General features: G+C 44.9%; 1 protein-coding gene across 2 annotated transcripts in view; it reads right to left on the bottom strand.

Annotated features, from left to right (window-relative positions):
- Positions 1-3,801: 3,801 nt before the first annotated feature.
- Positions 3,802-24,845, bottom strand: part of PRMT8 (protein arginine methyltransferase 8) — a 759,198-nt gene continuing 738,154 nt past the window's right edge. For both annotated transcript variants that reach the window (XM_085650561.1, XM_085650562.1), the window contains one exon: positions 3,802-4,085. In XM_085650561.1, coding sequence (XP_085506687.1) covers positions 4,002-4,085 — 84 coding nt within the window. In that variant the 3' untranslated portion in view covers positions 3,802-4,001. The remainder of the gene's footprint in view (positions 4,086-24,845) is intronic.

The raw sequence follows: 24,845 nt of genomic DNA, 5'->3' as shown, positions 1-24,845 counted from the left end.
ACCCAGACACAGCAGTTTATCAACAACATTGGATATGGGGAAATCTGAATCTAGTTTTATTCAAAGTCTGTCACCCTAATAAGGAGGGTCACCCCAGTAGAACAGGAACTGATTTAGAAAATGAAGTGTATAAATTAGGTAATTTTACGCCTAACCTCATGATTTTGAACGTCAAATCCGAAGTTGAATTAATTCTGCCCACTATGTCAGTATTTCCAGTTAAGGGTGAATTATGTGTGAGAAAAGTTGGTTCCATACACATGGGCCATAGCAAATGCGTTACTACAGTAGACTATAGTGATCAAGGGAAATCTTCATTTAGAGCTTCTCGCCATTCTTACTTTATATGTGGTCAGACGGCATATATGCGTCTGCCTCTAGATTGGGATGGTACCTGTTACATAGCATTCCTTTTGCCACCTGTTTTCCTAGCTCCCCCTGATTATTATCGAAATGTTCATTTAGTACACAAAAGAGAGCGTAGAGATCTCCCAGTTGTCGATTATACTGAGACGGCATGGGACAAGTATGTAGATTTCAATAAAGGTATCTTTCCCTATATAGGTACAATATCAAATAGTAAGCTGATACGCAGACTCACCAAGACTCTTGAAGCTGTAGTAAACGAGACTATAGCCGCCCTAGGCAATCTGACAGAGGAACAATCAGTGATGAGAATTGTTGTTCTCCAGAATCGTCTTGTCCTTGACGTCATCCTGGCCGATAGGGGCGGAGCTTGCAGGGTCATCGGATCCAGCTGCTGCATATTCATACCAGAAAATTCGCCATCTGTATATAAAGCTATAACAAGCCTTCATAAGATTGTAAGCCAGATACACGAGAATCCAGGCACTTGGACGTGGTCCGGGTGGTTTTGGAGTGTGATATCAGCCTGGGGATGGAGAGTTCTATCCTTCCTAGGTATTGGCCTTCTTATGCTCTTCAGTTGTTGTTTATGCCTGCAATGTGGACCAAAGATTTGTGGTCTGTGTGCCACATCATGCATTCCATATCAAAGTTCTCGTTCAAAATGCCGGAAAAAGAAGGAAGAAGAAATGATGCTCCATGAGCAAATCGATGGAATAATGAAGATTGATATCTCTTGAAGGGCAAGTAGGGGACAAGGAGGGAATGTGGAAATGTGGATTTTCCTGATCAGTTATGTCCCCTATCTTGGACCCCAACGATTCTATGTGCATGTCACAAGTACATGTATGTTCCCTCCAGTTCCAGTTTCCAAGACGCAAACATATGTGTGTCTACCGTCGACATGTTCTCTGTCAGATCCGCCATCAATGGGCTGGATATTCAATTCCTAAGTATGAAAAGCCACCGACTTTATATGGCTAAGGTACTCCATTTTTACAGTTCAGGCAAGTAGGCCCGATTCTTTCCTCAAAGCCTTTCCCTGCTCTCTGTCTCTGACAGTTTCAGCTTGAGCTCGCATCTGTATCCATGAACTTTGTCCTACTCCCTGTGCAGCTAACGGTGCCTGCCTCGGCCAGTTTTCGCCTGCCTGCCAAGAAGCTGTATTTCACCTTCGAATTATCTAGTTTGCTCTTCAGCCGATGCATTCCTGTCTAGTGATTTAGGTAAACATTTCCTTTAGCTCACAGGCAAAGGACTCAGCCTTTCCGTCCTCCTGCAAGTGATTCATAGCCCTGTTGCCATGGAAAGTTTTCTGCCCCTCGCTTCTCATATAGACACTTAGACGCTTGTACACGCACATACAGTTAGTATAGAATAGATTCTGTCCGAGAGTCCTTCCTTGTGGATAACATAGTTCTCTAAACATAGGATGTTAGATATGATTTGGGATTAGGTTGACATGACCCCCTAGACTTCTCGTCTCCACATGTAGAGCTAAATGTCAAGTCCCCTTCACCCCCTAGTTGCACGTCAATCACACGTCATGCTGCTGCGCACGCATCCATGTTAAGTATTATCGTATAGATCCACCTATGTAAGATAATGAGAGCCAATCATGTTTCTTTTTGCTCCTTATTACGCCTAGTTTCAATTACGTATCACTATGTTAATTTATCTTATCAATTGTTACGCCTTTTTGCACTTGTTTCATTGTAAATGTATGACCTATAAAAGTTACTTCTTGTCAATAAAGTATTGTACTTCACTTCCTGAACCCTCGTGGTGACGGAACCTGAAGGCCGCGACTCGAGTCGGCCATTTTTGATGGAATAAAGCCCATTTAGAAAACCTCTTATACCACGGATTCTGCCTCTTGTTATTCTGAGCTATTTTACTTTATTTTAAAGATTCCGTATGAAATTCAGTTTCGGTAAAAGGAATATTTACCACAAGTGAAGGACCAATGTAGACATATTGTTTGTGCAGGCCTCACAAACAATGCCTCATTTTCCAACAGGTGGTTATGGTATTTGAGTGTACGATCATCTGGCACCCAGGTACACCTACCAACCCAAGATATTTCTGACAACTGGACACCCGAGGTAGTCTAAGGTGGTGTATAAGAAAAACTCTGTTTTCCTACTCAAAATACCCTGCAAAAATCAACTTTCGAGTGTAATCACAGAATGTTCTGTGTCCTAGTGTAAATACACTTGCTGCACCATTGATAGAGGCACCCGGGCTCACTCCCACTCCCTCTTGCAATCTCCCCTTACTCACTCCTTCTAACTCATTAACACTGCTTTACTCACTCCCTTGCTTTCACTTATTCATACTCACTCTCGCTCTTTCATTGGTTCTCACTCTTCCATTTTCATTAACACACTCACATTAAAATATCACACACTCTCACTCAATCTCATTCTCTCTCAAACACTCAGAAACACACTTACACTCACACATGCTCAAAGAAACAACACAGGTTTTTTTTAGATTCTTTTTTACTTACCTTTCTTACATTTCTGGCAACTCGGAGGCTCCATGGCAACAGCACAGTAAGAATATGGCTCGGGACTTTGGAACCAGCAAGCCATGATCCCTTAAGATTAGCCAGACAGAGCAGCAGGGCCAGGTTTAAGAGGAAGACCCACCTCAAGCTCTCTTCCAGCTATTTGATAGGAGTGGAAGCACAGCCCTATCAGAAGCTGGGACAGTGCTGGAGATCCTGCTCCTTCTCCTATGTCTGCTCACTGGCCTCAGGGATGCACTGATGTGCACCCTGAGAGCCCCATTTTAGAGGATATACTGTGCTACCTTGTAAATGAGCAGAATGTCTGCTAAATAAAATAGATTGTGCCTGTGTGAAGGAATCATAGTTGAACTATGCCCCCCACATGCGCAATCCAGACATCCATCCACAGAGTGCTGTGTTTTTAAACAGCACTCTGCAGCTGGATGATTGCTCAGCCCATTCAGCCCCCTCCTCTTGTCATTTAGGATCCTGTTGGAGAAGCCAAGAGGGCTGACCTGTGCACTGCAGAGTTCTTGTAAAAACAAAAGTCATGTTTGTATGATCACTGCTAAATTAAATTATGACAATTGTAATATTTAATTGAGCAGTGGCTCTGTGGCTGCTCACATGTGGCAGGGCTACGCCCTTAATCCCCTGAAAAGGATCCGCCCCTGCCAGTCTCCAAAAATGAATGCCACCTATCTTTCAGGAACACGCTCAAAACATTTTTTTCTCTAAATTTTATCTGCTGCCCTTCCTGGTACTTGTCTCTTTTAGCGCCAAGATGTTTTGGGTGGATGCTCAAGATGTATCCAATCAGTTAATCAATTAGGTAAAGTCATGAGTAGTTTACACATATTTCCACATTACTTCTATTTGTTACATCACAATGGATCAACCACAAATGACATTTGTTCTTGTTCTTTATTAGACACAATTCTGGCAATGCAAATATGTTCCAAGATACATTCACTGTAACAAAACTCCATCGCCTCTTGTGCCAGCAAGCCAGATCATCCACTTCCTGGAAGAGCCGGATGGCCCTTGTTTGATTTGTAGCTCTGCAGCGGCTCTACTCTCTTCAAGTGCATCAGGTATGGATTTATTAAGACTCCTCCTGCTAGCGCATTTTGTAATCGTGCGATATTGCTGCTTCACACAGCTGTCCTTTGAAGTCTAATTCTACTGTAAAATCCAGATCACGCTGCAAGAAAGAGAAAAAATCATCATTTGTAAACATGGTACTGTAAAGAAAAAACAAACTTTTGCTATGCTTAATTGTCTGTCTTCATCATCATTAATTCTGGTAACACATTTTCAGCTAGGCGTTGGAATAATATGTTTCACTGTATCAGGTCTTTGGATGGAAAATCACATATTATAGTATAGTTTAGAATTATTGCGTTAGTGAACTGGTTTCTGCAGGACGGCCCTGGGACAAAGCGTGCCAGCTGTTTTGTTTTATAATTACCTTCTTAAAGTAATGTGCTCAAAACCAAACTGGGCTGGACATACCAGTGTCAAGAGAACATTTTGTTGTGGAATTCAGGCAGTGGCGGATGGTAGGGAACGGGGGTTGAGGAGTTTAAAATATACATTTAAAAAAAAAACCTTTTCCGACTGCCGCATCTCTTCTCCGCTTCTCTGCTCTTTCTGACTCCAGTCCGGAAGAAGCTGCACGAAGCACCCGGCACACAGGCTCCCCTCAACCAATCACAACACGCAATGCAGCGGTGTGATTGGTCTGAGTGCAGTGAATCGGCGCTCAGATCAGGACATGGAGCCTGTGCATATTCCCCACCATGCTGTCCATCACAACCTGGTGGTGAAGATGCAAAATGCACATGACTGCTTGACAGGCCGAAACGGCCGGCCAAGCAGTCATGCGTACATAGAGGGCAATTACGATGCAGCCGTAAAAGACTCCGACTCTTTGTCGGAGCATTTAGAGCCGCATTGTAACGGGCCGGTCGGTTAACTTCACAACCGCCTCATTGCGATGAAGGCGGTCCTAAAGTAAACCTGCCGGTCATTCTAGCTCACCTTTAGGTGCATGCCACGGGGTGGAGGATGAACATACACCTCCCATTTTACTACAGGAGCATGCATTCCGTCCTGGTTACGGTCATAATGCATGCTGCCATGGTAAAACAGTGTTCAGTCGCATCCTAAAGGAGTGGTCGGAACCACCGACCGACCGAGTGTCGGTCGATTCCATGACCAATGTGGTGTCAGATGGAAGTGATTCCACCCGACATCGTAATGACCCCCTTAGTGTGCACAGTCCATTCCTCCTCCCACTCTTCAGCAACCAAAAATAAAATGATAATAACCTTGTTATTATTGTCTTATTTTTTCCCTTTTCTATCCGAGAGCGGTGGAGCAACGCTACTCCGCCTTAGTGGAAGAGCCGCCACTGAATTCAGGGCTATGTTTTGCACTTAAAATGTATGTTTTACTCCTGTGATGCTGAAACCATTTTTAGAATGGGGTGCTGCCATCAGTGTTACACAACTGAAATCCTAAGCATCACACGAAGAACAAGTGTGAGCCATTACCATTCAGCAGGAGAGTGGTAAGGATGTGGTGTGTAGCCGGTGGAGCACACTGTCGCAAATACATTACTAAAGCATGGTGTGTAGCACAACATCATTTATAAACAGCAAATTTTCCAATGAAGAGAGACTATATTTGCACATGCATGCAGTTTTGCTTATAAAACTATGTAGAACACAAATGTCAAACAATAGAAATCATGTTTCACCAAATAATTATAATTTGCACAACAATAATTAAAGTATCTTGAGTTCTTTTGATCCTATTAACAATATTTGTTTCCATCATACTTAATTGTTACAAAAAAGTGCTTAGTTTGTGCTTTCTTAACCGCTGATGTATTTTAAAATATTATTACTGTACATTTACAGGTATTGAAATGTTGCTGTTTTAAAAATATAACTTCCTGCCACCTTTCTTTTCAGAGTCCCTGTACTCCTTCATGAATGCCACATAGTTCACTTTACAAACTCCTCTCACTTTGCAGTCACAGAATGAAAAGTAAACACCAATCTCCATGTTAAACTAAGTAACTATTTGTCAGAATACATAGCCTGACATTTGGCCTCTGGCTTTGAATACAATGCAAATGTAACAAGATAAAGACAACATTTCAAGGCATCTTTATTGCTCATTCACTTTCCTATCCCTATTTTTATTAAAAGAGCAGGGAAATATGTTTAAAAAGTGATTAGCCAAGAGCGCACAATTTGTCAAAAGTGGGGGTAGATTTTAATACACATTTAGTTTAAGTGAGATACTATACAAACATATAAAAAGCAGAGTGGCTAAGTCAAGAATTTGGCCAAATAAAAATAAATTCTGATCTAAAATGAGGAGATTATCATCAAAAATCAATGCATTTAAAGAATTTAAATTTCCAGCTCTTTTTGTGATGTCTATTCAAGATTACTGCCAATTTCGACTAGTTCAGTGGCATGCACAGTCAAACCAGATGTTAGAAATGTGATTTCTGGTTGGCTAAGGCTTGTGCCAAAGCCAGGCAGAAACCACCACTCTAGTCAGGGCGAGGGAGTTACACACCAAAGATAACCCCAGCTCACCCACTTGGTAGCTTGGCACGAGCAGTCAGGCTTATCCCGGTGGCAATGTGTAAATCACTTGCGCACGCACACAGCAACAACATCCCAGGCACACTACAAAAGGAACTCCACACAAGGTTATATATAAAAATAGCCTTTGTATTATATTAACACATTAGAATAGTAAACACATATTATACATTGTGCCACCTGGCACTAGGTCATATCTACAAGGGATTATATACACCTGACAGGGCCCACTGGACCACTGTCAGAACCGTCACAAAGCGAACTTAGTGAAAGTAAAACAGATCATAAACGTACAACCAGTTAACACTAGTAATTACTGTACTTAGCATCAGCCTGTAACATAAACTACATTATGCACAGCATCACATCAGGCGCGAATTATATTCTGCGCCAACCTCACCAGCATAAACACATTATGCAATCCTCTCACAAGTCTAAACACATTAGACCCTAACCTCCTAAGTGCAACTCATATTAGGGGCATAAATCACACAGAGAGACATAATCTCACTAGCATAAACCATGATATGCAAAACAACCTCATACATAAAAAACACATTTAGAGGTATAACACAGGGTGCATAAAACATAGTAAATACATTACATTTCCTAGCACCACATAATCACATTAGACATAATCCCACACTAGGCCCAAACCTCATCAGCATAAACACAGTACACATTAGGTATCCCCAGCATAAACACATTAGCATAGATACAAGGGGCCTAAATCATTCTTTTGGCAACACTCCTAGTAATGGACACATTACGCAATTTGGCAGAGCCTGGTGCTCTACCCATGTCACCAAACTGTCCCCAGGCCAACTGGCCTTCTCAAAGGGGCTTGAATGCCCTATGTCCCAATGTCAGGGTCGGCTGCCAATGCAGCAGCAGAAAGTGCGCACAGGCACTGGCCTAAATGTTGCAGCTGCCCACTAATTGCTGGGCAGCTGTGGAAGGAACGTGGGTCTGGGCACCACTGTGCCCTCCTGTCCCCCTCAGGTACTCTATCATAAAAAAGAAATGGTGCCCAACGCTGTAGCTGCCTGCTCTCTTGCAGGGGCAGCGGGGAAACTGCGCAGACAAGTACTGGCACCAGTGAACGTGGGAGTCCCGCTCTGGGACTCTAAAATAATAAAAATGCCCAATCGGTTCAGCTGCCCGCTATCATGTGGGGCAGCTGGAAAAATCTCATAGGCACTGGCACCGGGGCGGGCACCGACAATGTGCCCTGACACACCCCCAACAACCAAGAATGTCTGTGTGAGCCCCCACCGGGCTCTTTCTGCAAAACATGCCCCCTTGTTGGTGCGGCCCGCAACGGCAGGAACGCTCAGGCACCAACACTGTGCCTCCCGCCTCACTACTTAAGGCCCACTCACTAGACTGTGGGACTCGTCTGGGTTTCCTCCCTTGCTGGGGAGGCTCCATCGGCTCTCTTCGCCCGGTCCCCCTTCTTGGGACCGGGACTTCGACCTGCGAGTCTCTTTTCTCTCCTCTGAAGCTGCACGCAGAGCTCTCATCTCCATACGGGAGCCCCGCATCGCCTCCAGTGCAGTGCTGCCTGTCAGCCTCCAGGACGGTGGCACAAGCGGGGCTTCTCCCTTCACTCCCGGGGAGCCCCGCCAGGAGCCAGGCTCAGTCTACGTCAGTCGCCCGTCCCAGCGCGGGGTGGGCTCCCGCCTGGGTCTTCCGGCCGGTGCTTCACTTCCGGCTATACGCGGCTGGCCCCGCCTCCAGTCAGGCGCTGCGCCTGACTTCCGCTTTTGATGCTCCAGGGCCACGGCGGTGATTTCCCTTTACGGCACAGTGCAGGGTGGGCTCCCGCTTGCCTCCACCACACACAAGCGGGGTGGGCACCCGCCAACTTTAAAAACACAGAGCGGGGTGGGCACCCCCTCTTCTAATATGCAATAACGCGGGGTGGGCTCCCGCTTCACCATCATAGCGCGGGGTGGGCACCCACTATTTAGTTGTGCAAAGAGCGAGGTGGGCACCTGTCGATCAAGCATAAATACGGGGTGGGCACCCGCTCCTTGCTGCAACTGGGGGGAATCCCTACACCAGGGGATTCCCTCACTCGCTCCAGCACAGCTCTGCAGACACCAGTTCCTCTCCTCCTTGGCAAAATTAGAATCTAGCGCTCACAAGGCGCTATGATCACAAACAGTCCTGCAGTAAAAAGAAGTCCAGCAAATATTCCTCTAGGCATTAAGGGGCAATGCAGGGCCCAGGGAGGCAAGCCCTCCTGGCAGCCCCCCAGGCCCCAGCAGCAGCAGGCCCCCAGCAGGATCAGCACATCAGAACTGCTCCCCTTTATGGGGACACAGCCCCTATATTTATATTACTAAAACCCTTTGTGTCACAGCACAGGGCTGGGGAGATACCAGTTAGAACTGGTATAGGGGAGCTTTTGAGCATTATTTGATTTTAATTTTATCTATGACCTGGGGCAAAACCTTGTGGCTGATAAACTGCCAGGATTAACCCTCTGTCGGGTCTCCTATGTATACAAAAGAAGGTATCCACCAAGATGTTAGTTCAGCATAATGGTTGCGCTTGAGTAATAATTGTCCCTTCCTTGCATGCAGTGTATAAATACTTGGGTTATTAATTTTGGATTTGAATTGTAATGGCTTTCCATCTTATATACCATATCCTTCCCAATAATTTGGCTACAGCATAGATTCATGATGCTCTGATCTTAATATTCTTAATGCTACTGCATGACACAGTGTGACAATCTGGGAGCAGACTGGTTTGATTCAAATATTAATTAATAAAACGCATGCCTTTTAGTGCCATAGTTTCTGTCTTGCTCATTACACAACTGGAGTGTGAGTGATTCTGATGGACTTTAAATACAAAAAGAACAGATGATGGACAGAATGCTGAATTAATCAAACATTCAACCCCAAGTCACAGATCTGGATTAAATCAATCATATTTTGGCATGCCACCCCATTCCAATTTAGACCCAGCCATGTGCAAATCAGTCTTGTGACTGTTCCCCATGGGAACAATCCAGCCCGAACTGCCAGGCCAGGTCTTCCTTAGACCAGAAACAAGTATCCTGGGAGCGGTTTTGGGGTAACACCCCTCATCAGCCAGGCTATCTTGAATCTGGTGGTGTTGCGAACACGGGACCCACGTCTGGGCATACCTTTCCCACTTAGGGTGACAAATGCAAAAAGAACAGATGATGGACGGAATGCTGAATTAATCAAACATTCACCCCCAGTCACAGATCTGGGTTAAATCCATCTGTTTTTTTTCACGCCACGCCATTCCAGTTTAGACCCAGCCATATGCAAATCAGTCTTGACCCTGTTGCCCATGGGAACAGTCCAGCCTGAACTACCAGGCCGGGTCTTCCCTGGACCAGAAATAAGCATCCTGGGACCGGTTTCGGGCTAACACCCCTCATCAGCCAGGCAAGCTTGAATCTGGTGGTGTAGCGAGCACAGGACCCATGTCTAGGCATACCTTTCCCACTTTGGGCGACAAATTCGAAAAGAACAGATGATGGATGGAATGCTGAATTAATCAAACATTCACCACCAGTCACAGATCTGGGATAAATCCATTGTTTTTTTGTACGCCATGCCATTCCAGTTTAGACCCAGCCATATGCAAATCAGTCTTGACCCTGTTTCCCATGAGTTCAGTTCAGCCCATGCTGCCAGTCCAGGGCTTCCCTGGACCAGAAACAAGCATCCTGGGACCGGTTTCGGGGTAACACCCCTCATATGCCAGGCTAGCTTGAATCTGGTGGCGCAGCGAGTACAGGATCCACGTCTGGGCATACCCTTCCCACTTTGGGCAACAAATACAAAAAGAACAGATGATGGATGGAGTGCTGAATTAATCAAACATTCACCCCCAAGTCACTTATCTGTGTTAAATCCAATATTTTGCACACCACGCCATTCCAGTTTAGACACCACCATATGCAAATCAATCTTGACCCTGTACCCCATGGGAACAGTCCAGCCCGAACTGCCAAGCCAGGTCTTCCCTAGAACAGAAACAAGCATCATGGGACCGGTTTCGGGTTAACACCCCTCATCAGCTAGGCTAGCTTGAATCTGGTGGTGTAGTGTGCACGGGACCCACGTCGCCATACCCTTCCCATTTAGGGTGACAAATGCAAAAAGATGATGGACAGAATGCTAAATTACTCAAACACATTTTATCTCAAAATGGGTACCCCTACGCCATATAATCGAAAGGCATCTCATCTAGAATAACCTTGCCATTGTTTCTCTAGTCATCAAATAAACTACACTTGATTATTAAAACAATCTCAACCAACGTACACTAAAAATTATTAATTATCACGTCCACAACATGAATTATTGCCTTAACGGAAATAAACAAGGCATAGTGTTTGTTAAAAAATATAATTTTTTATACACTTAAAAAAAGATTTTTTCATTTAACATTGTTGCCCACACATGTAAATGTTTACAAATGTAAACAAATCAGTTAAAGACAAACATACATAAACTGGAAATTCACTTCACAATAATAATTAGACACGTAATAAAGACAATCAAAGTGACATATATAGTGCCCTGCATTTAAGCAACCGTGGGGTTGTAACCAATTTTAACCCTTTTCTATACAGTCCAATGTATACTGTAAGGTCCTTTTCATTGGTGTTCGGAGCACTACTTCTCTGTGGGAGTGATGTATTGATTTACATTGAGGCAGCACAAGCACTTTACCACTGGTTAGCAGGGAAAAAGTGCACAAAGTCCTAATGGCAACAGGATACAGGTCCAGCAGCAGTAGACACAAATTGGGGAGAGACCCTGCAAAAAGGTTCAGGTCCAAACAGGGTCTTTATCATTTAATTTTTTATAGTATTGTATACCGTAAAAAAGACTGTTTCTAAGCAATCCTAATATTACAGACAAGAGGCATAAGCACTAGATCAAAAGTAGTGATAGCAAGCAGAGAAGGCTTACCCCAGGGTGTAGTAGTGGCATGGTGGAACAGTTGTGCTTAATTTAGAGTGACGTATGGAATGAAACCCTTAACTCACTGTGCACACCATGTATATGCTTTGCTTCCCCTATTTTGGGAATCCATACATTATTTTATACATTTATTCAAAGAATGTATGTGATTACTTACTTTGAAATGTGTGGTATTTTGAACCCTCATCACGAAGCAAGATGGCAGCCTAATTAGTAGGCCGATTGTGAGCCCCTCTCCCTCCCTAGCTAACTGGTCTACAAAAAAAGGAGAGACAGAGGAGGCCCTCGTCCCCCTCAGAGATTTGGTATGAGATGTGATTGGAGGCTGCCTGGCTGGTTAAATGAGGCAAGCAAGTTTAGCACAGCCGGCCGGCCAGCATGCACTTGCGTTTTGGTGCTTCTGGGCAGTAACACGTAGCAGTAGTCTTGGGTATGACAGCGTCCAGACAAGGAGCGGATGAGAGGGAAACAGCCACAGAATTAGCTGCAAGGTGATGAAGAGCTGTGGTGGTGCAGTAATGATTGCCAGCGTGTCTAGTGGTTTGGAACACGTGAGACTCTTGAAATGAGACAGTAGTAAAACCCAAGCCAGAAACACAAATGCTTTCGGTGATGGCAGTTATGGTGAAGACAGGCTTGGGGAGAGAAATGGTGCTACTACGGGCAATGCGGGGGCCAGACTATCCATTACTAACTTCCTGAGTGCCAGGCTTGGTGAGAAAGGCCAGCTGCAATGCAAACTCAGCCACTAGACCTGCCTACAGTATTTAAGGAAACACAGGAGCCCATTGCCAATCATCAGGGTGAGAGAGTAAGCTCAGAACCATGTGTGATGCCTGTGTTACCAGGAGAGCAGCAGTCCCTGCCATCGGCACCGGCGTCAAAGGCCTCCCCTTCAAGGGACAATGGACTTGATGCAGAGCAGGTTAGTGAAGCCATTAATGTCATAATTTTGGCCACAACAAAGGGGGATGTGCAGTGGAACCTCAGCTTCCAAGGCAAAAGACATTGGGTGTCTCTAATCATGATGGGAGTGATCAGGGGAAGCATGGTGGAGCCAAAGTCTCCATGGAGGCCGCCCCCCTGGGAGCTTAATTACCTGCCTTACTCTTGCCTTCAACATTTGCAGCAGCCAACAGACTCCCCGGGATAATGAATTTGGATATGGTCATAACAGCAAGTTCAGGGGGTGAGAATAATCCAACTCAGGATGTGCTAAGTATAGCCCCAGTATTAGTATACAAAACACAAAAGGAATTGGGTCTGCCTGAACTGGCTACACCAGGGCATAGTAACCAAGTCTGAACTTTAACAGGCATAAAAGGCACTCACAGAGAGGGGGAGGCCATTACGGAATGGGGACATGAAACAGAAATTGTGGAAGTGCTTCAATGTTTTTTTTTTTCAATTTTAGAAGGGTCCAAGGATCCAAGCAATGACCCAGACCTGCTAGAGGAGAAGTCCTCAAACAGGGAGGGGGATAAAGTTACTCAAAATGGATTTGGGGGCAGTACTCGTGATCAACTGTTCAAAAGCATCCTGATAAAGGGGCCAGAGGCCAGGCACTAAGGGACTAATTCAGGACTACACCACTGCGCAACATGCCTTTGAGGGTATTTCTCAAGAAAATCTAGATCCGTCACAACAGAGATCGAATAAACCACCCACTCTTGATGCTATATATTGTTGCATTATGCCCCATCAAGAAGAGATGTGATCTATTAACCGACGAGCTAGACCTGCGATCAGGAAGCTTCAGAGTGCGGTAAGTAGAGTCTCCAAAACATGCTGTGAAATTGCAGAAAGGATTTTGGTGGTAGAAAACTGAGCTGCTGCACTGGAAGAGGAATTTACTGCAGTAATGTCTCAGACTGTTTCGCACGAGGCACAATTGGCAGATATGCAGTTAAAATTGGAGGATTTCAAGAATCAGCAATGCTGCAATGACTTGGGGATTCTGTGGATTGAGGCGGGTGCTGAAGGCAGCAACTTCAGATCATTTATGCTTAACCTATTTTGAAAGGTCTTCTCTGAACTTGAAGGGTGGAATTGGGACTATGAAACTCAGAAGGTTCACAGATTCCCTCTAACATTAAAAGGCAGGGAGCAGGGATCCGCATCAGAGAGCACAACACCCAGGATTGTATTGGTCATTTTGGAAACTATCTTTTAAGGCAAAGTTTTTGAGAAAGCGTGTCCAGACTCTAAACTCTAAACTCTAATGCGTTGAAGGTCATTATTTCTTTGCAAGACCGGACTTTTGACGTATGACTGTGGAGAAATGATGGAGGCTGTAGCCGTTGATAAAGCCATGTCAGGACCAAGGGGCAAAGGCTTATCTGATTAATCCTGCAAGGTTTAAGATTATTCACAATGGCTAGGTTTGAGTATTTGTATCAGAAGTTAAGGTTAAGGAATATCTGGAGAGGCTCTGATCTATGATGAAATTGTGCAGCACTCCAGAAGAGTGGGGTGGAAAGGGCAGTATTCACATGGTTTATTAGGAGTACGGATCTATAAAATTGGGAGAGTGGGGCCTCTCTAATGATTTAAACTTTTCATTTTTTTCTATTTTGAAAGGGTTTTTTTCTGATTCCAAATGGAGGTGTTGTTTGGTTTATGTACAAGGGATCTGCCTGGTTGGCTCTGGGAGGCCAGGGCACACATGAACCCTCATGTAGACTAGTATGGGTCTGACTGCTTCACGTGGGGGGAGCAGGGGAAGAGGAAGGAGGGAAGAGAGGGGTGGAGGTTCGTTAGAGGGAGACAAAGGGGGGAAGACAGGGAGGGTGGTAGGAGTATGGAAAAGGGGAGCAAATTGGAGTATGCAAAATTCTCTAAAGGACGACAAATGTTGGTCTATGGCATTTGCCCAATCAAGAATATTTGGAGAAATTATAGGGTTTGGGATGAGTGAGGCCAGTATGATATTACCATCTATCTAAATGGCACAATTAAAAAAATTGTGCATATGTACTACTAATGTCTGTGGCTTGAACAATCAGTCCAAAAGGTTCAGGGTAGCAGCAGGGCTGAGAATATTGGTTCCAGATATTGTGTGTGTACAAGAAACACATTTTGAGGGGTTCAGAAAGGATCTGCTTGAAACTCTGGGCTATTTACTATTGGTCTATACCACATAGGCAACCACTATGAGGAGGGTGGCAATTTTAGCTCAAAGGGGTGTCTATGATGTCCAACACAAACTCTCAGCCAAATTTCGGAGGTGGGCATCAACGGAATGTCAGGTGGCCAGTTCAGGTTTACTATCTCTTCAGTGTATGTCTCTAACCATGACAAACCGGGGTGCTTGAGCATCTGAATGTAGAGCTGGCTTCATGGCACAACCCACTCATCGTGTGTGGGGACATGACTATACATGGGGATTATATTCAAGGGTCACTATCATCTGCAAGAAATGTGGGCAAGAAGCCCAGAGTCTTTAGGACATCTCAAGAGGGATCATGGGCTCAAGTATGGTTGGGGTAAGATGAGGCCATTGATTAGACACAGGTTACACTTTTGTTCATACTTCCATAAGAAATTTGCAAGATTGGATAATTTTCTGATTTCAGCTGGGTCAACTCGTGAAGCCCGTATCAAGAGGCATCCAATGATATTTTTAGATCCCCTGGTTTTTGAGCTTTTGATAGTTGGGACTCAAACGTGTTCTTTTGACAGGGGAGCTGCTATTTACTCTGGACTATGTAGAGCATATGAACAGTTGGTTGACACCTTTTTTTTAGAGAACCATAGAGAGACTGGGGCAGTTTGGGATGCATTGAAAGCAGGGATCAGGAGAGAGACTCTTAGCTTCTGTCAACATATCTAGAGGACTCGGGTCAACAAGATTAAGGCACTGCTAGGATTTGACTGCACTGGAAACTCGACTGGTTACAATGATTGCAGAAGGGCAGGAGGTCATTCAAAAGATTTTAGCGGTTAAGGCAAGCATTAATAAAACAATTCTGGCAAAGGCAGCAGAGAAACATCAAAGTTAGAGGGCAGAGAGCCAGGAATACAATCAGAGCATAGCCAGGCTTCTGACATTATGCATGGGATAGAATAAGTTGCAGAGTAGGATCCTTACAATGAAGGATAAGGGAGGGCAGGAGGTTAGCACCCCAGAATCCATTTTAAATGTATTCAAGGAGGTCTATGAAGAACTGTATTGGGCAGAGGAGCCAGCCACTCCGGTAGACATCGAGCAGTATCTCGATCTGGGCAAGGGAGGACGACTGGATGCACCAATCACGGTAGAGGAAATCAAATTTGCACTTAACTTCTTAGCACTGGGAAAGGCCAAGTCGGCAAATATGATACCTTTGAAATTTTACAGAGAGCTTTTTGAAATATTGGAGAGGGCTATGATCAATACTTTCCTGGAGGCCCAGAGAGGACACTGGCCCCAGCTTCCCGGACAACAACTGATATAGTGGTGTTCAAGAAGAAAGGGAAATCATCACTGGATCTGGCCTGACAGGCCTTTACCTTTAATTAACTGTGACGCAAAGATATAGTCTAGGGTCTTTGCGGCATGGTTAGGTAGGGCTATCTCCAATATGCTGTTCATTGGCAGCATGGGTTTACACCAAGGAGGGAAACAACAGATCACATCAGGTGGGCAGCTGCTATATTTGATGTGGCTGTGGTTTTGGGCCCTCTTATGGCAATGGTCCTCCTGGACACTGAAAAGGCATTTGGTTGAGTGATGCTCAAAAGGAAAGGGATCAGCCCTGGCTTCATGTCAGCTATAAAGGAACTATATCTTAACCCAACTGCAAGACTCCAAATAATGGGAAGGGTGTCAGGTAAAATCAGGATTTCCAGTGAGACAAGGCAGGGCTGGCCATCTTCACCATTATTATTTGCCTCATACATTGCCCCCTGATGAAAAGGTTAGAGGAGAATGATTTAATTAATTGAGTGGTGTTAACTTGAACTGAGACTAAGATATAGGCTTATGCTAATGATATAACACTGGTAGAATCTGATCCAGGAAGGGCTATGAAGGAGGTAGAGAAAGAAACAACAATATTTGGGAGAATAGCAAGATATTGCCTGAATTGGAGCAAGACCCAAATAATAGTCAACAAGGAAACACAGATTGTCGATGAGCTAAAAGTTGATGATCACATCTAGAGTAGAAGAGATTGTGGAGTTTAACCTCTCCCCTATTATAACAAAAAGTAGGAGGGATGTCATGAGGATTAGTAATTTGCACTTAACACTGTTAGGACGGTGCCATGTCATCATAATGCTGATTTTACCAAAGATTTAGAATTTTGCCAGGGCAATTCCACTAGAATTCGAACAACACTGGTTTAAAAAATTAGATGCGATGTGTAGCAGCTTTATTTGGGAGTGTAGAAGGGTGAGGAGAGCACTAAAATACTTGACACTCCCTCGAGCTAGAAGAGGATGGGCGGTGCCTAATTTTTGACATTATTATTGGACAGTAATGCTTCAGCATATGGGGATTTTAATCACGGGCAGTTAAATTGCGGCTTTAGGGCTTGAATGACTTCAATCTGAGATATGTTTTCTGAGGAATATCGAGCTAAGCTACTTTAAGAAGATTAAATTCAAGGTGCTAAAGGCGGCATAAAAGATTTTGGGACAGATACAGTAGAAGCTCAGAATAAAGAGATATCATTTTTATACTCCTCTTCTGTAGTCACCAATTTTTCCAGAGGTATTCCATGATAAAAGCGGTTTTGTGTGGGGAAAACTGTGGTGGTCAAGTTAGGGGATATTTTTGGATGTGTGTTAAAAAAAGAAATATGGGGGGCGTGGCCAGGCAAGATGGCCGGGTAGATGTGTCTTACCTCGGCTCCCGGTCCGGGCCCAGATCCCGGAGACAGCAGCGCCATCCTTTCAACTCGAACCGACCCGACGCGACCCTCAACAGTCGGGGATGTTATAACGGAACAACGGAGGAGTGGGAGCACGGCCCAGCTGTTCTGAAAAGCCGAGTTTGAAGTTAAGACCGGAGGGACGGAGCCCTGCAAAATGGCGGCCGTAACAGGGGAATGGAAGTGAAACCTCTGGAGATGTGCCGCCCCTGTGACGCTCCCAACAGAGAATACCAGGTCTATACCCGGTTCTTGACTCCAGCAAGCCCCTACAAGGACATGCGGCTCACCAGGTGGGGTCGGAGCGAGCTGCATCCCTTCAACCGCAGAGCTGACAAAATATCGACCGCCACCTAATAGGGAGCGGAGCTCACCCGTTAGCAGTGCTGGGTGCTGGGTAACACACCGCTTTGCGGTGGAGCCTGCATCAGAGCATTAAGTTCAAGAGCGGCGAGGACCGCATCATGGCTGGAGGCCCCTGACGGCAGCCAGCGAGAGGGCAGAAATGAGACACCCGTTGGCAGCAGTGAAAAGTGATCGGCGTTACCTACTACACTACAAGTGATTGAGGGGAAGCAGAGCAGAGACCTTTGGGACCCTATGCTGGTGGCGGGAACACCCAAGACCTGGAGGGATCTGCCAGGGATCTGCCAGCCTGCACGGTTTGCCATTCAGAGGAGAATTGGTTGGATGCGCCTGACCTTAACATGGCCGCCGGAGCTGCAGTGTTTCCCTAGGACTGCGAGGTTAATTCCGAAGTGCCTCCCCCCCCTGAAGACCGTGTTCACCCTAAACGTGGTGCGGTTAAGGGGAGAAGGTCACAGCCCTGCGCCGCAATCGCAGCAGTACTTGCATACAGAACTCGCCTGGGGTCCCCAGGGGACAGGGGGAAACGAACCTGGTGACGGTGCCTGCTACATCTCGACGGCCCCAAGGGGTGGAAGGAGCACACAATACAGGCTCAAGCCACTACCCTGACATAGATAGAGAGCCTAGGGGAGAACTTCTCATGCGTCCACCATCACACCCACAAACACAGGCGGGCATTGGCACCAAAGAAGACGCCTGCTAAGGTCTCTAATTTTTTCCCGCCGGCTGAGAAACGGCAAACATCGGCGCAAGGTGACTCTACTGACAGCATGACGCTCACGAGAGAGGACCTGTTGACATCACTACGGGACTTTAAGACAGAGCTGCACGCAGAGCTCAACCAAGATATCAAGGCTTCCATTGAACAGCTCAAAACAGACCTGACTACACCGGTGGCGACGCTCCAGCAAGATGTGGACTCAGTCGGCGTGAGAGTGCTAGATTCGGAGACCCACAACCAGGACCTGGATAAAGGATCCACAGACACCCAGGAGCAACTACAGGGTCTGCAGAAGCAATTACAGCTTGAGCTGCTGATGTCAGAGGATTCAGAGAACAGAGCCAGGTGGGAAAATATATGAATTTGTGACCTGGAAGAAGCGGCGGAAGGGCTAAACCTAGAGGCCCTCTTGGAGGGACTTTTTGAAGAAATTTGTAGCCCACGGCAACTCAAAATTAAGCTGGAGAGGGTGCACCGGGTGGGGGGCTACCCACCGGAGACCACCGCAGACCGCGCGATGTCCTTGCAAAGTTCCACTCCTTTAAAGTAAAAGAACCCATACTTCAAGATGCTCGGACAAAGAGTGACATCACCTTCCAGGGTTTTCGTTGTACCGTGTACCAGGACTTATCCCCGGCTATGTTGGCGAGGAGGCAACAATTCAGACCCATTACCACAAAACTCCGTGAGGAGCGTATACGGTAACGGTGGACATACCCCTTCAGGCTGAGCTTGCAATTCAAGAATAAGACGCAGCATATCATGGAGTTCGAGGAGGGAATGTGAATTCTGGGACTCGATCCGGGAGAATCAAGGACCACGCTTGATAAGCCGGGGGGCATTGAACGAGAAACCCAGAGAAACCACCAATGGAGTGCAAGCCTGAGAGGAGGGCATAAATGATCGAAATAACGAAGAAAGCTGGGGTCAGGATTGTCGATGACAAGTGGCCGCAACAGCTTACAAAGATAGAGGGCCTCTCTGGGACTATAACACCTCTGAATCTGAGGAGTGAGGCCAGAACTGCTAAGTAAGGGGCTACACTAGACCACCCTTTACAGACTCTATCCAGCTGACAAGGACTGCGGCGTCCCGGCGACTGGAATCCCACAGCGAGGGTATTACAAGATTTATGGGATATATGGGATATTAGCCAAAGCCTATCTGAGGACGGCGTTTACTGATGTACTCGCGTATAATGAACGATGGCGAACATTGATGATAACACTGGAAGCCGGGATGGGTGCTGACGGGTACTCCAGCTGAGTCTCCCACCAACATGCCCAGCAGTGGAATATTCCACATCGGCGACGATCCGGTCTTCATCTACCACAATTGGTTGTTGGTATTGTTGGGGTGTTATTTTGTTTTGTTTTTGAGGGGAGGAGGGGGAGGTGGGACACGATGGTGGCTCCTTGGAAAGCCAAAAAAGACTGCCCCGGGAACACGTACATTAGCACCCCCACCCACACCGTTTTGAAGGTCTGGGATTGTGTGGCAGAACACTCTGATCCACTTTAATCCAGCCTTTCCGCATGCTCTTCATGAAGGCCCATTTGATGCCTGGAGAGAAGGGGGCTGCCTCATGCTCGATCATTTGTTCCACAACTATGACATCCTCACTTTTGATAGTTGCAGAAGGGATTTCCACTTACAACCACTTCCATTACCTTCAACTCCGTCACTGGGCACTCGCCCCTCAAGTACACAAACAAGCTACAAGGGAGAAAACGGGATTTGAGGAATATGTTAGAACGGTGGGCTCCATGAGAGGAGTGATCTCCTTCCTCTATAACTATTTGCTCTCCAACACCCACTCCGCCCAACCCCGTTACATGTCTATGTGGGAGAGGATATTGCAGTGCGACATTCAGGATAGAGAATGGACGGCACTATGGTCCAACGTATCAAAGTTCAATCACTTAGAGAAGCACACTTAAAAACACCAATGGACTGGTACTTAGTTCCCTCCAAGCTCAAACAAATTTTCCCGAACACGACTGACCGTTGTTGGGTGGGACTGTGGGTAATTGGGGGATTTTCAACATATCTGGTGGGGACTTCCCCATCATACGTCCCTTTTGGCAAGAGATCCTGGCCCACATTAAAACGATACTGGGATACCCCATACTGACCACCATAGAGGGGATCCTTCTAGGTCTCCGGGATCCCTCCCTCGAACATCAGACCAGGACTGATAAAGCCATTATGTAGACTTGCATAGGTGCGGCGAAGATAACGATCACAGCGGCTTGGAAGTAGAGGACAGCCCGTCCCTCTCTATCTGGCACTCACGACTATGGAAACTCCTTTGCTTGGAATGGATGGCGGATATATTCCGCGACGATTACAAGGGTTTCGAATATAAATGGGGTCCCTTAGTAACCTTCCTCACAAAGGGCCTGCCGTTAGCGGTGTGCCCTCTATCGATCAGAGACATGCACCTATTCCAATTTTAATATTCTACTTCTTTGCCCAGTCGATCACACAACGTTCCTACACAGTGCCACCACCAACCACCTAGTTACGGGGAGGAGGGGGGAGGGTTAGGGAACGAGGGGCTCTTAGGTTTAGTAGATTCGATTTTATATATATATATATATATATATATATATATATACATATATATATATTCTCACAAAAAGTAAAGGCATGGCACTCCTCTTGATAGCACGATGTTATTTATTCACGTCGTGTCTATCTCCTACGCGTTTCGAACCGTAGTTCCTGATCACGGTAGTGTATTAACTTAGTCCTTTTTCAATTTTTACTTTTATATACTTGCAAAACTGGTGCATTGTGGGTTATGTAGTCGCATTTTTTTTTTTATACCACATTACATATAACTTTATTCACCAGTTTGCTTGATTGATTCTGGCCTAACTTGTGGCTGAGGTGTCACCTTGCAAAGGGTATGGATAGTGTTACATCCGATGTGCGCACATCTCTTGAAGTAATAACAGCACACAATGTAATTTTTGGCAAAGCCTCAAATTAAATTGACCCATACTGCGTATTAAAGCAGTCGGTCTCCCTGGAATGTAATTATGGACTGAGTGTCCTGTATTAAATTATCGGGCTAAGTGCCCTTACACCTTGCTGTGGCATCCCTATCCACAAGATGACCAGAAAAAACTCAAACTGCAACACAATTATTCAATAGTTGTTAATTGCTGGGCTTGTTTACAGATATTTCAAATCATTCAATATCTATCCAATCTCACTTGGATGTTACCTCATTTACAACATGAGATTTTGTCAGATGCAGTGATTATTATAATTGTTCCAACATGTAGTTTGTTATATTTTATAAAGTTGTATACGAGGAACAATAATATAACAATTAAGTTCCATCAAATTGAAACCATTCCTTCTCAATTGCAGTTATAACCTTTTCTTCTGCATTCTGTTTGTTCTTTCCCTCTCATAAGTGAACGTACATTTCCTCATCTCCATTCAGACCCAGAGGATGTTTGGTCTTGAATCTCATTATCATCTGAGATTCCAATCTTCGTAGCTTCTGTATACGATTTCCTCCTCGTTCATTTGGGGGGACTGTTACCAATCCTGAATATTTTATGTCCAACCAGGTTTTGCCACTGTGGGTAGACATGTGTTTTGCAATAGCATATGTATTGTCCATATTTTTAATTGCACGTGTGTGTTCCAATATACGCTTTTTTAAGGGGCATATCGTGCTTCCTATGCATTGCTTTCCACAGAGGCATTGGAGCATGTACACCACAAATGTCGAATCACATGTTATAGTTTCTCGTATTTCAAACACTTTTCCGGTGGGATCTATGATATTCTTCAGATTTTTGCCGATTTTACAGACCTTACATGTTGAACATTTTGTGAAGCCTTTAGATCTTAACTGTAGACATGATTCTGTTTTTTGGGCTTCAAAGTGGCTCCTCACCAGATGGTCTGACAAATTCGGTGCTCTTCTGAATGATATCAAAGGTCGATCTCCTTTTGTTTTACCTATTTCAGGATCTCTTTTTAAGACATTCCAATATTTTGTTACTGATTTTTGTATTTTGTAACTTTATTTGCTGTAGGTAAGTATCAATCGTGGCTGACTGTCATCAGATTTTTTTGTTTCATTCCTGTTTCCTATGTTATGATTTCTACTTTTTTCTTTTTCCATTTCTCTTTCTTTATATTCAACAGTGTGTCTGCTCTGGTTTTCTGTCTCGCTTTGGTTTCCCCACGCTTGATGTCTGTATATTTGTATCCACGTTGTAGAAAGCGTGTTTTGGTTTCTTCGAATTTCTTTTCCATTTCTTGTTCTTCTGAGCAGTTCCTTTTCATCCGTACCAGTTCACCATACGGTATACTTTTCTTAAGTGATTGCGGATGAAAGCTTGATCCGTGAAGCAGACTGTTAATAGCTGTCTTCTTTCTGTGCACTGTTGTGTGCATCTGATTGTCTTTGATATAGATCTTGGTATCAATAAATTCAATCTCTTTCGGGCTGAGGTTGTATGTAAATTTTAGACCAACCTCATTATTATTCAACTCTGTGAAGAAAGCCTGGAACTCTATTTCAGTCCCTTTCCACAATAGGAACAGATCGTCTATAAAACCCAACCAAAGGGCTGCGTTTGATGATCGTTTTCTTCTCTCCAAGCTATGTTCCTCTCCCACCACCCCATCATGAGATTCGCATAGCTTGGAGAGAAGGAAACTCCCATTGCAGTACCGCAGCATTGTGCATATATCTTCCTATTGAATAAGAAGATATTGTTGTGTAGGCACATACTTATCATATCAATCAGCATTTTGGAATGCTCTAATTCGTTCATTGGTCTTTGCCTTAAAAAGTATTGAATGGCATTTACTCCCCTCTCATGGTCAATTGAGGTGTACAGTGACACCACGTCGATCGTCACCAAGAAGTAGGTTGGTTGCCATTGGGTATCCATTAAGATACGTAGAAAATCTCCAGTGTCTTTAATATAGGAGCTGAGTGTTTTTACAATTGGTGCTAAAAAGAAATCCACGTAGGTTGACACATTCTCATAGAGGCTTCCACAGCTCGAAATAATTGGGCGTCCTGGTGGTTTATTTTGTGTTTTATGCACTTTTGGAAGAAAGTAAATTGTTGGCATCACTGGATGCTCCACCATAAGGAAATCCTTCTCATCTTCCGTTAATAGACCCTTTTCCTGCCATGTGATTAATTTTTTATTCAAGTCTGATATTAATTCGTTAGTAGGATTCTTGGATAGTATTTTATAGTTTTTGCTTCATCAAGTTGTCGCATCGCTTCTTCTATATAATGTTGTTTGTCCAGCACCACAATATTTCCGCCTTTGTCGGCCGGTTTTATTTCAATCTCATTGTTGTTTTTCAATGTTTGCATGGCCATGCGTTCAGTTCTTGTTAGATTTTCTTGATTCTTATTTTTTGAAACATTTTGCATCGTCTCTAGGTCTCCCAATACCAGATCATAAAATGTATCAATTTTGTTTCCAGGATAGAGGGCAGGGAAGAACTTTGATTTCTTTTTGAAGTGAGTTGGTATTCGTTTATCTAATTGTACCCCCATCTCCCTCAATATTTGGCTGTCTGTTAATTTCTGACAAGCTCTTGGCGATGCACCTGTGCGCCAGAGAGAGGTACTGAGACCTGAGAGACTATGGCAGCCTTTCCAGCAACCCCAGAAGGAATTTTCGTTTTTTATCTCTACTGAAGACGGATAATATCCAGAAACACATGTGTCTAGAGATTCATAGCACTAACCTGAACCAACTTTGGTGAACCACTACAGCTAAAATTCAAGTAAGAAATCACTGTGAACTGCATTTACCACAATGCTAAGGGGCGAACTGTGCTGGGAGGTGAGGCAGTGTGCTCCCATCCCCCATTTGTTTGAAAAGGCTCCCTTGAGCCACTGAGCTGACGAGCTCTTGGCGATGCACCTGTGCGCCAGAGAGAGGTACTGAGACCTGAGAGACTATGGCAGCCTTTCCAGCAACCTCAGAAGGAATTTTCGTTTTTTCTCTCTACTGAAGACGGATAATATCCAGAAACACATGTGTCTAGAGATTCACAGCACTAACCTGCACCAACTTTGGTGAACCACTACAACTAAAATTCAAGTAAGAAATCACTCTGAACTGCATTTACTACAATGCTAAGGGGCGAACTGTGCTGGGAGGTGAGGCAGTGTGCTCCCATCCCCCATTTGTTTGAAAAGGCTCCCTTGAGCCACTGAGCTGACGAGCTCTTGGCGATGCACCTGTGCGCCAGAGAGAGGTACTGAGACCTGAGAGACTATGGCAGCCTTTCCAGCAACCCCAGAAGGAATTTTCGTCTTTTATCTCTACTGAAGACGGATAATATCCAGAAACACATGTCTAGAGATTCACAGCACTAACCTGCACCAACTTTGGT

Source organism: Triturus cristatus, chromosome 4_1 (assembly GCF_964204655.1).
Source record: "Triturus cristatus chromosome 4_1, aTriCri1.1, whole genome shotgun sequence".
In the NCBI taxonomy this organism is placed as follows: Eukaryota; Metazoa; Chordata; class Amphibia; order Caudata; family Salamandridae; genus Triturus; species Triturus cristatus.
This window is presented reverse-complemented; position numbering and strand designations above follow the sequence as displayed.